Source organism: Pyxicephalus adspersus, chromosome 6 (assembly GCF_032062135.1).
Source record: "Pyxicephalus adspersus chromosome 6, UCB_Pads_2.0, whole genome shotgun sequence".
Taxonomy (NCBI): Eukaryota; Metazoa; Chordata; class Amphibia; order Anura; family Pyxicephalidae; genus Pyxicephalus; species Pyxicephalus adspersus.
Genome location: NC_092863.1, coordinates 51364437 through 51377749, shown reverse-complemented (window position 1 = coordinate 51377749; position 13313 = coordinate 51364437). Strand labels below are relative to the sequence as shown.

At 37.0% G+C, this 13313-nt stretch overlaps 1 protein-coding gene across 1 annotated transcript in view; it reads right to left on the bottom strand.

The window, feature by feature from the left end:
* LOC140333817 (transmembrane protein 132D-like) overlaps positions 1-10703 on the bottom strand; it is a 441891-nt gene extending 431188 nt beyond the window's left edge. The window contains exon 1 of the mRNA XM_072415753.1: positions 10366-10703. Within this exon, the coding sequence (XP_072271854.1) occupies positions 10366-10444 (79 nt within the window). The 5' untranslated portion in view covers positions 10445-10703. The remainder of the gene's footprint in view (positions 1-10365) is intronic.
* Positions 10704-13313: the final 2610 nt, after the last annotated feature.

Below are 13313 nucleotides of genomic sequence, written 5' to 3'. Positions count from 1 at the left end.
ATATATATATATATATATATATATCTATATATATATATATAGATATATAGATATATATATATATATATATAGATATATATAGTAATAGTATAAAATTCTGGTATGCAAGTTGCACAAACTTGAAACTAAACCAATCACACTTTGCAAGTAAAGCATTTGATAGGCTAAGTTGATGCAATTTGCATAACATTTGCACATTTTCTGCATCTCATTGACCATCCCTATTCACCAATAAACTTTCATCATCCATAACTTCAACTAACAATGCCATATTACACAACATGTCAGAAGAGCTGCCTGAAGCTTTTTTGTATAGCATAGATCTAAGATTCTATGTTTCAAGAGGCAGCTGTCATGCAAGGTATAGAAATGTTAGAGACTGCAGCCATACTGCAAGACAAAGAAATAGTTCCAATGTGCACAGGGTAAGACTTTCTGTATACATTGCAAGCTGACCAAAAACCAAGACCTGACCCTGTAAGCCAACCTTCTATTCATTGTTTCCATACTACATCTATACCACATTGCAGGTAAACTCTACATATCTCCAACTCTATTATCTCCCCACAGAAAGAAATATTATAATGGTTCCTTCTTCAGATGACACTAAGTTTATTTGTGTGCAGCACTTATGTTACATAATCAGCAGATATATTTTCATGTACAGAAAGGTCCTGAGTACCCTCATGTCCCCTTTCTTGTTAGTTCAACCATTCCAGTGACTACACAGTTGGAAGTTGTCCCTGGCTATTAATAAATGAATCTTTATTGAATAAAGAATATTGTTATTGAATAAAGAAAGGATTGAGTAAAGTTAATCGAATTCCATCAGATGCAATTAGTTTTAAATCATTCACCAAGCACGGCCATGTACACCTAATATGATTACACTAGGGAGATAGATATCTGCTGTCTGCTGAAAGCACCTGCTATATGGAAGCTTACAGAGGGATCCAAGGATGATGAGCTTGTTAGTTTGTGTGTGTTAGCTGCCATGGTATGTAGATATAAAATAGATAAAAATCTGAGTAGTTTAAAGTAAAAAGAGAAGTGTTTTTTTATTTTATGTATAATTTATCTGTTGTAGCATGAACATCTCACAAATACTTAATGTCAAGCTCTACAGAAAGACATTCGAAAGCTACTATGTCTTACCATTACCAAGTACAGGTTCCAAAATTAGGCCATGTATATTAGCCATGTAATATGATAGTGTGGCTCTGTACACCAAAGCAAATAAAGCCGTGGTTCTTTAACTATAAAAGAAGAGAAAATGGCTACCAGGATGGAAACTGGAAAGTCCCTACTGGAGTCACAAATATATACAATTCTTAGATGTTTTATTGCTTCTATGCTCCACCTAATGGTAGAAAACTATTTTGTTGTGAGTTCCTTTTTATACCTGTACAGGCAGTATCCACTGGGGTTGATTTACTAAAGAAGTATAATGAAATATCACTCTGTAAGGGAAAAGGTTAAAAAAAAAGTGAAACATTTATTTTGTAAAAAATACCCAAGCACATTTAGGAAAACTTAAAAAGAAAAGAAAACATAAAAATAACTTTTGTTTGTTCATGATTGAATGGCTGAAGTCGGAAGTGAGTAAATCAACCCCAGTGTGTTTATTTGGCCTCATTTATGTTCTTTGGGCTCTTTTGTAGTGGAAAGAATTTCCCAACCTCCCGTATTGTGGAGATACAGACATCTTGTAATATTTTCATAGTATCCCAGGCAGTTGAATAAAGGTTCGACAAAAAATATCTTCCTAAAGGACTGTGAGAAAGAAAACTTTGCCTACAGGAGTAGTCTAACAAATGAATTTCAGGGTCTGTTCCCAATAAGAGTTTGTTCCAGGTGTATGCTTGTATCATAATATATCCACAGAAAAATGTTGTTGTGCATTAAGGCAAATGAAAATCCCAGGCAAAACACAAACATTAGGTATAAATATTCATAATTCTGTTGGATTGCTATACCAATGCTGGATGTCTAATAAGCAATCAATTCTTCCTCAGGCAGTAACCTTCTCCATGTCACTTGGACAAAAACTAACCATTATATACACCATTCCATTCAGCAAAACTTTTCTCCATTAGCAACCAGAGACTTGTCCTCACCTTGAAGGAAGGGATTGGAAGTAACCTTGCTGCAGCTCACAATGAAAATAAAGAAGCTAGCACGAGAAGATAAGCTGACATTATTAATAAAAACTGAGCCATAAAAACTTGGATGGCATTGGTGACAAAAATAAACCAAATTGCTTCGATTTGTTTCCTAAACAGTTTTACAAACCATAAAGATTTGAAAAACTGTTCAGGAAGTAAAACCAGACACGTTTGCTAAGTTTTATGCAAACTTTAAGACAGACTACATAAAGTTATTTGGGAGAATGAATGTTGTTATTTATTTCTCACTGTTTTTAGGGATAATGAGCAAGCTATTAAAATCAATCAATCAAGTCAATAAAAGCAAGTTTTGCCAAACCTGTGATTTTTGAACTTTGCAAATGTTAGGGATTTACCTTCAACACCCAGTGGCAGTGAACCCAAACCCTAAACCTAAAAACCATTTGTTCCCCTGTGCTCAATGAGTTTCCATACTTCTTCAGTCTGACTCAGAAAGAGTATGCAGATCAAGAGTTCTGTCCTGATTTTGCTGTTACATCTTGCATGCTTATTCGGAATATTGAAGCAAGGGAGATTAAGGCAACTAGTAGATCACCAACTGATCATAATATTTGTTTAATACAGGTATCATTTTAGCGGTGACGAGTCCTGACTGGAGTTCTACTTTAAATGGATAACAGTCCAATGACAGAACCAAGTTACATAGCTATTTATTCTGTAAACTGTAACATGCACTAATTCTTTAACAGCAATCAATTCATATTGCAAAGAGTAATAGCACTAAATTCTTAATCATTGTGTATATGGGTGCTAAAACCAAATGGTAATTGTTTTGGCCATCTCCTTCTTTGTGTGGAACATCGCAGATTGCTGATGCTAATTTCAATAATCTTTTCTGTGTTCATCTCCATCTATTGATTTTTTTTCTCTTACTTCCAGCAAAGAAGCTTGCAATATTTCATGAATGGTGTGTCTTTTTTCCTTTCATTGTCTTGTTTCCTATTCTTTTTCTGTCCGCAGTTTGTCCAGCAATACATGAGCAGTCTGGGAAGAATTACTTTCTTCCTCCAAATCCAGTTTTGTTATTTATTTTTTGACAAATTCACTAAAGCTGTACATAAATCATCAGTGTCTGAGATCTCATCATACTCTGCGTCTGATTCATTAACCAGTCAGCAATTTTAGGCACTGTAATGGATTTCCCTCTTAGAATTACACAGCACAAAAGGAATATATTTGTAAAAGGGTGACATCCTTAACACATTTATCATGCTTTATCTTATACATGTATCTGTACTCACATGAAGCATTAGGCAGCTATGGATGGAAAAAAAATGAACCTGGTTTGTATAGCTCTGTCTGCTCCGCTATAATGTATCTTACCTGTCATAGGCATTCCCAAAGATGTACATCAAAAAAGATGTTCTACTGTAAATCGCTTGTCAGACCAGATTCAAAGTAAGCTATTTTTGCAGCACTTCACACATGATGTGATTACATGTGCTAAGATTAGTGTACTTTTCTGGCCAATGTCAAGGTCCAATCACCATAATTCTTCCTCTAGGAATAAGGTTGTTTTTTCCCTTCTAGGGGAAAAAAGGATATCACTTCAGTAATGCAAAAGGGTCTATCTACAGATACAATCACCAAAGAACATACCAGTTGATTTAAAGAGTAAAAAGGCAACAAGGTAAATAATTCAGCAGTGATCTAATGCTGGATGAATAGCCTACATGCTAAAAGAAGGCAGACCATTAAGAGCCCCTTCACACCAAGAGCGCCAGGCAGCGTTTTGCTGAAGTTAAGCATTGCAGCCCAGCTCAATAAAACCTATAATAATAAAATCCTACTAAGCTTTTTATATAATTGTATTGTGATCTCTTGCAGTCAGTTACTTAAATGTGTTTCAAGGACGTAGCAAATTGAGAGATATTTAGACATCATGCTGCCACCCAGACACACCTAAATCCTTTTGGGAACACTCTGCCTCTTATGAGGTCGTTCAGGGTGTACTTTATATGTTTAACTGCACAGACCCCTAATCTAGAAAAAAAGGGATGGATTATTGTTTCTTGAACTGTAAACACCTTTTCCCTTTAGAATCCTCTAGCTTTCTTTATCCAACACGTTCAATGGTGTCCAGAAAGAAAACAAAGGAAACCATTATGACAATTTGTAAATGTTGATGTTTGTTGCTGCCTCCGTTAGCCCGGTGCCCTTGGTACTGGTATGGTAAATCATGTCCTACTCCCATAACACTGTGCTCATTCAAAGCAATCTTCCACCTTCTTCACTAGAAGTAATAGGGGTTGACTAACTATAGAAATGTAAGCTGTTCACTTAGTAAAGTCAATTCTCTGAATCACAAGGGCTATTTCACTTAGCTTAGTAAATGAGATGAAGTTGTCCTAAGTTTAACAATTACTTCATGTACAAAAATAATGTTTTTCTTGTAGGTGACTAGATATTACTTGCAAATCGAATTGGATATTATATGCAATTTCACTTGCTAAGTATTATTGGGGGTCTAAAAGAATAAATGTCTTCTGAAATAAACACCAGTCACCTGCAAGATACTAGGGGTTGCCAGCCTCCTTGAGATAGTAATAATGTTATGTAAAAAAATAATAAAAGTTTATTAAAATAAATCACCCCAACACAATTTGAAAGCCCTCACACCCATGTATGAGCAAAAGTAAACACCTGCAACCAATGTACACCCCTATAAACAGAGATTGTGCCACAATATAAGATATCATCACACATGTCAGAGACAATAATTTTATGGTCATCATTTACAGTTAACTCTAAATTGATAAGTTATAAAGGCTTACATAAAATATCACTTATGGAGTTTTTTATGGGACATTGTAGTTTTAAAGGTTCATACATTGTTGATATTTTACGCAGCTAATATTTTTGTATTTAACCACATATTGGGGATTTCATAGTGTTTAAGTGCACTGAAACTAATTTGAGTGGATTTTTAGTGAAAATATGAGTTTAATAAACTCTGTGTTAGGTAAAAAATTAAAACTGACTTCGTTTAATGATATTGCTGAGAAGTAGATGAATTCCCTGTACCATCCATACCTCCCAATGGTTCCTCATATGGACAGATAAAATGATCCAATTGAAACCAAAAACCTTTGTTTCTCTTGCTTTTTCAGTTGTCTAATGCATAGACCTCTTTAAAATAATATTACATAGTCCAATTTAAAAAAAAACAAAGTATTATTTAACATCAAAAGTTATCGTATGTACGCTCCAAACCTTTGAATAAACATCTGCATTTTTTCACATTATTTGGAAGGCCAATCTAAAAAGCTGAAAGTGGTAATTAGCACTCATTGACCACTTATTTTATAATTAAAGTAATATTTATTTATGCTTTGTGTATCTGGTCCCTCTATCCCATGTTAGAGGGAGATGGCATAACTAAGCATTGAATTTGGACAATGAACAATACATATGACATTTTTATCTCAAATACACAGACTAAAGAAGGATTACAAAGTATAGTATACTACATCTAAATATTCCTCTATAGACAACAAACTAAAATACCTGTGAAGAACCTAAAACATCTTTACAAACCTTTTATATGTGATTCTATTTACCCTAGCAAAACACTGGGCCAGAAGCTTGCATGTCTAAATGACCCAATACCCAAACACAATTAAATTGGAATATGCAGGGCACTGTAGTGGGAAAAGCAAAGACCTGTACATTGGGGTCACAAAACAACCTTTTAACAAATAGGGACATCCTTTGGAGGTAGAAGAGATTGACATTTTGGACAGAGAGGTCTGGTTGGCTTGAAGTGTGAAAGAGGCCATCTAATTCAAGCAGAAACAACCATTATTGAAAAGGGATGAGGTCCTTTGACACCATCTATAATGCTGCTTAACATCTGTACTCTACCAATGCAAGTCTTCAGTCGTGTAAATCAAAGGACTGGCAACTATGCAAACCCCAATACCAAAAATGGGTTCAGGCAACTAAAACATTTTGGTTCCACAACTTTGGAGCCTCCTCTACTTGGAGTCAACATCCACCTTTTCACATTCTATGGTGATGGGATTAGGGTGTCTGCCTTACCTGTGTGGACCTAAACATCGGGTTTCCGTGACTCTTATTAGACCTGAAGAAGTTAAGCTACACAGCAACCTTAACAATACAAGAATAAGTCCAGATAATTATGACTAACTACTACAAGATTTACCATGACCAACAGCAGCTTTTCTCCAACTTTTTGTAACATTGAGGAATGTTTGAAATAACTTTAAGTTTTTAGGGGAATCCCTCCAATTATTACCTTATCCACAGCTCACACTACATTAGCATGGTGTTCTGTAGAAAGAATGCATGTCACACTTCTTTTATGAAAAATGTCAGATTTCAGATAGCTAAAATATCATTGGTGTTAGTTAAACTGATGACAGAGGCACAAATTGCTCATTGCTAAAGGAACCCCCAGCAACCCCTAGAAGAACCATGGGACCCTGAATGAGAAAAAAATAGACTTAGATTACAGTAGACCTCCGTTTATCACGGGGGTTACGTTCCAAAACCTCCCGTGATAAATGAAAATCTGCGGTACATGAATGTCCAACTTGCCCCAATTGCATGAATAGCCAGCAGCCAATCACAACTGAATCTCAGTTGTAATTGGCTGCTGTCTATTCGTGCAGTCAATCTGAATTGGGCATTCTGATTGGCCTGACTTGTCCCTCCTTTACCTCCCAGCATCCTCACACTGCGCTTTCCAACATAACATCACAGGTTTGCAGAAAACATAATATACCAGGATTGCGATTTTCAAACCGTGATATAGAGGGGGACTACTGTATTACTAACTTTACAGACTACCAAATAAGATAAAGTCAGCAACAAAAGGAAATGTTTTTCCTATTATCAGTTACAAGTTACAAGCAACAAGTTCCCTTTACAAGACACATTCTATTTGCCCCTGGTTATCCAACCAAGCTAGATGACTTAGCTACTGATTTGCTTGAAAGGCTAACTTCTTAGTAACATCATCTACTTCACATTTCAGAGTTTGTCATGCTGCCTTACCTTCACCACCCTATTGGACTCACATAATCTAATTTAATATTATAATGACATATTATATGCAAAACACTGGAAAAACTGCAGTGCCACTATAACTCAGAATTCACTCTAATAAAGTCACATTTATCCTGCATTAAACACTGCAATCTCCTGTCTATGGATACCAGCACATTTACAGCTTGTCAGAAGTCCAGTTGCTTCTTGTGAACTCAGCACAAAAACTTCATTTTTTAGCACCAGAAGCCTTTGTAAGTATTTTTGACTGAAACTAAGCTATTGAAAATATATACTATGGTCTTGTTTAAAGTCTGTAAAGTCTTTTACCTGGTCGCTCTCATCACCTCATCTTAACAGTTAACTAGAACCTGTCATGGAACTCAGCTTCATTTTGGTAATTACTTTTATTGTACATGACATATTAGGGGTTTCCTGCATTGTTTTAGAAACACAACTTTCATTAGCTAAGGCACATGGGTCACACATACATACATGTCAGGACCCTTAGATCTCTGCTGTAGCGTAGCAGTACCGGGTATTAATGAAAAGCATCACTGTTTTTATTACGTAAGATAGCCAAACAGCAGCAGCTGTAATTTAGGTTACATTTTTAATAATTCCACAGAGTAGCAATATTGTTAAACTTGGGTATGTTCATAGCTCGTGCTCTTTAGATGTTCTTCACTTTTTCAATGAATGATGCTTTATCAAAATCCGGCATTTGGTTGAAGAACTATGAAGGAAAAGTGACTATCAACACCCAGTAAAGAACTAATAGGGTAAGTATGACATTGTTTTTGAACTAAACTGTACCAAACGTAATGGCCATTCATTTAAATGTACAACTACAAGCCAGTAGATCTCGTTGCTGGAGACTTTTTTTCATACGTTCAAATCCAATACTAAAATTTAGGTTGTGGTATACTGTGTGAGACCAGGCATGATTAGATCAGTCATACATACCCTAAAGATTTAAATGGGATATTTACCTTTAACTTGACTTAAGCTTGAGCCTAGTATGGCAAGAAAAAATCTACTGCTGTAATATGTCCTCATTGACTGACATCTTCCACCAAAATCCTCATGATATGCTCTTTAATACTCACAGCATGACATACTAACACATTCCTCTGGTATTTGGATAATCACAAAGCGATAAAGAAAACAAAAATCCACCTGTAAAAGTTGGTGATACCCCTAAAACTACAACATATGTCGTTCATTATCCTAAAACTGGGGAGCTGCCAAAATCATACTCAGGAGTCACTCTGAGTACAAAACATATTAAAATGACTGAAATGCAGGCAACAAGTTGGTAAAACACTAATTATCCAACTATAAGTGATAAACATTGCTGTTATCAATCAACCTGTCATCAAACACACAAGTGAACATCCTTTGTGAAGTATTACAATACAAGCTGCAGCAAAATTCACACAATGTACTTTTTCCTCTTTCCATCTGTCACATGTTTTTTTTTAAACAATAGCAGCAGTTACATTGACTTGTATACATTGTATTTGTATCTTTCTATTAATCACAAGGAAGTTAAGCATATGCTATTGGAAAATACAATTCACATTGCTTATGGCTGCCAGCATTTAGATAGGAATTCTCCAGTAAAGCCTTAGTCTATCATCCTGACAAATTACATATTGTAAGGCAGTCCAGTGAGATAATTAACTTTGAATAAAGTAATCATTGTCCATGTAGTCCCATTCTGTCTATACAAGCTTTTGAAGTAGTCTGTGAGTCCAGTGGGAAATGTGAATATTATGTAAATTACAATGGTGATTTATCTACAAATGTCTACAGCAACCTAGATTTGTCTATGAAATGTTTGCAAATACACCAAATTCCATTGTGTCTGCAGCTACCATATAGATCAAAACAACATTGTAACCCCATTGGCCACAGCAAATGTTTCAGGAGCCTGTACAATACAACCAGACATTTAGAAATAAATCTCAATGAAATATTTTCTAACTTTGCATTACCATATCAAATATGCCAGAAATGCCCAAAAACATTAAATTTGCACTTCTACAAAAGACAATTATAATTTGAAACTAACAGCAATGCAGAGTGGATTCAGAATTGTCTTAAGTATTACTTAAAATATGGTAGAGAAGCCAACTAGTGCATAAAGGCTGAAATTGATGGACTTGGTTCAGGAAAGAATAAGGAAAAAGCTGTAATTATATATCTGCAATAAGCATTTAATACTTAGAACATTGTTAGGTGAAATCAAAGCAATATGCCATCACTGCATAGCAACAAACTCCAGTTCATTGTCATTAGATTAGTTAGGGGATTTTTTATGAAAGGTTGTTTTTAGTTTCTGCAATTTTCACTAGCTCATTCACTTGTTTATGTGAACTATGCAATAATATTATAAAAATAGACACAAGTGTTACAAAACAACACGAAGCCTGTTGTAGTCATCAGAGAGTGAAATGGATTTACTTTTTATTGCAATGATTATTGCACTGAATTTAAGTATGATGGAACTTAGGATGGAGCTTGGATGGCAGACCCCCCACATGTCATGCCTTGCTACCTAGTCCAAGCCTTGTGTGTCACTGATTGTGATGATGTTACTGCACTGAGAGCAGGGACATGAATGGAGCTGGAAATTGAAGCTGAATGGAGTCAGCACACCTGAACTGCAGCCCCCCAAATGATCAGCCACCAAAACAAAAGCAGCATTGTGATATAGAACACATAGCAGGACATTGATCAGTCCTCTGCATCCATGCCTGGGGAAAGGACTGCATATTCTTGTGTTGTCTAGCACCAATGTCTGAAATATTACCAACCCCACTATCACACTATTATACACAATCATTGCTGTCACTTTTACCATGCACACCCCGGGATAATCATGCAGCAAATCACTTTGCATCTCTTTGGTGATTGTTATAAACCTGGAATGCAATGCTGCCAAAGTTGTTAAATACAACTCCTTATAGAATAATCTTGTCCTGCACCTGGGGGGAATACTCTCTGATGTCTGCAATCAATAAGCTAGCATCCTATAGCTCCATCATAAAGATTCTAGAAGATGATGGTGAGGATTTTATCCAAAGTGTGTTGTCTTCATTAAAGCAAGTAGTAAGGTTGCTGCTGATTTCTGGATGTAGAAGTAGACAAGGTCCCCCCTTACCTTTAGAAAACGCTGCTGCCAAGCTGAGCATCAGTAGAGATGACATCTGCAACATATTCCTTGCAGCGAATCTCTGCATCCTTGGATCGTGCCTCAACTTGCTGCTTTTCACACTTTAGAAATCATTAAAAGCCATTTGAACAGGGCGATCATGAAAGTCCCATTATGTGTTCTGCTCCCTGTGTTCCCCTCTCATCTCCGTCTTGTATTTGTGCAGAAATAAAACTCAGCACAACAACCTGCAGATGTGACAATCTCCAATGGTAATGGCAGGCAGAGGACAATGTACAGCACACAATCCAGCAGATGTCTGCTCATCCTCTGCCAGTCCTGCTAGAGCCCCGGTGCTCGGATCTATTAGTAATACAAGCTGAAAGTTTCCTCGTGTGCTGCACAGCCCATTGCTACACCCATCCTGGCATCCCTGGCATCACCATAGATGTGTGCTGCCACCGCTGGGTGGTGCAGGATGACCAGGATCACCTCCAGGGCCACATACATGCCAGGATCTTCATACACTCCTATGTAACCCTTTACAGACCAAGCCTATAATAAATATACAAGCCTATAATAAAATCATCTTCGTGCTAGTATGCTCATGGGCAATGGAAAAAAATTGCATCCTATTTTTTCCCTTTGCATTTGATTATTTTTAAACAAAACTATTAGGCATGCATTCTAGAAGTGGACACCCAATTCTCATTACCTTCCGTTCTAGCCCCCATCAATGTTAAGATTGTGGAAAATAATGTTTAAAAAAGACTCTTTGATAGAAGCAGGTGGTGACCAGGACAAAAAATCTTGCTGGTTGCTAAGATAAACTTTAGCCACATTCTTATTGCTGGGTGATTGTTAGGAACAAAAGTGTCCCTGTCTATTTTAGCAACCTGTGGGATCTTTGGTCAGAGTGGGGACATCACCAGCACCTTTATTCCATGAGAGCTTGATAAGTGCAGTGTCAGCTTTGTTTGCCAGGGAAACCTGAATTCCCACTCACCCGCACAAGAGTTATATCACTCCAGCATGTCCAACTAAGGTGGTCGAAGATGGGTTCTGGGGAGAAGACAGAAGCAAGATGGCAGAGCCCTGCAATAGAAAGTGGAGAGGTAGTGGAGAGGATCTGCTCTGCTTTATTGACAATAGAGGGAAGGCATTAAAGGTTGCATGGAATTACATGAAAGGTCCACTTTATATCTGTGCTGCAAAGCCAAAACCTTAAAAAAAAAAATTCTTTTATTTATGTAGGGGAAGGGTTGCCAACCATGGCAAGTTTATATTGCAGTCAAGTGTCTAGCATTTCTTAACATTTTCACCTCTGAGGAACCCCTAAATAAATTTCAGTTGTTGGTGAACCCTTCAATCAATGGGAAAATGCACAATGGTTGCTAGTGGGGGTCCCCATTCAGCAATGGGCAGTAATGCCACCTTTACAGACATATAAAATCATTCTTGGTTTCATGCAGCTGACTTTGCCAAATGGTGTTGGCCCTAGGACTTTGCAAGGTAACATCTTTTAGGATAAGATCAATCATTTACAACTTAAGGAACCCCTGGAAAATTCTGGGGGAACCGTAGGGCTGGTCCAGGGTAATTCAGCCTCCATATTTGTCCTACATTGCTACAGGGACTGAAAGTGAGGAAAGAAAATCCAAATTTTTAAGAAGTCATCCAAACAAAGGTAACATCTTCTAATGTGGAGTCTTGTTGAGGTAATATCTGTCAGTGAGGGGATTTTCCTTGTAGGGGGACAGAACATGAAAAAAATTATTCAACCAATGAAACAGACAGCAAAATTAGAAAACTGACTGGAGATTTAAAGTGATGCTGACAATAGAAAGGTGGAAAGATCCATTAAGGCTGGTGAGGAACATTGAAGATCAACATTCCAGAAAGCAACAGTTTCAGAGACTGACAGTGTACATCAATAATTATGATTTTTTTTCAAGAAATTTTCAGCAAGCCACAGAAAAGCTTTACTGTCCGAGTTTACTTTCAGTTTAAATCAACTAAATAAAGTGCAGGTCCATCAAAGCACCTCTGAATCAGAGCCAGAGCTCTCCAATAAATTGTGAGTATGAACCTTCCTGATTATAGGGCTTTAGGTATGAATTAGCAGGGAATATGTCAAACCTCCATGGAGGGACCACCGACAACCACCAGTCAATGGAAACTCTACCTGTTTTTTCTATTGGAAACCATGCTCCTGGGATGTTACTACATACAGCTACCATCATTATTATTAATTATCATTAATATTAACGTGCTTGTATATAGCACCAAAATGTTTTGCAGCACTTCACAAAGACCACTGTCCTATCACTAACTGCCCTTTAAAGAGGCTCACAATCTAATGTCTCCACCATAGTCATGCCAATAACAGTCTAAGACCAATTCTGAGAGAAAGCCGATTTGGATCATATAAAAAATATGACTTCACACCAACCATTAAAATGTACACCAGTGTTACAGCAGAGTAATGTTATAAAAACAGAAGGCAGGGAGCTCCTTATTGCAGAAGGGACCTGATACATCTTCGGCAATACAAACATACCTTCCTATTAACAGGGACTGAGGTGCATAATACTGTTCACACTGGCCTGGCCAGTCAAGGCAGCCAAAGATCTGCAACCTCCAAAAAGAACCGGGTGAAGATGTTGGTACTCCCAATGAATCGAAGGGGGTGAAACCCCTGCTGAGAGAAATACAGTGGCGGACATTTCTGACCTAGTCTTATCACAAGTTCTTTCACTTTCAGACCTAATACTGTCAGTGACCTGGAAAAAGCATACAAAAAATCCAATCTTCTGCAGGTCAGTGTCCTAGAAAGTACTGAAGCTTTTAGATCAGCTTCACTGGGATAATCATTGGAATAGGTCAGCAATACAACCTACCTATTTCCTCAGTACAGGTTCCTTTTAATTAATATAAACATGCAGCGTTTCATCCAT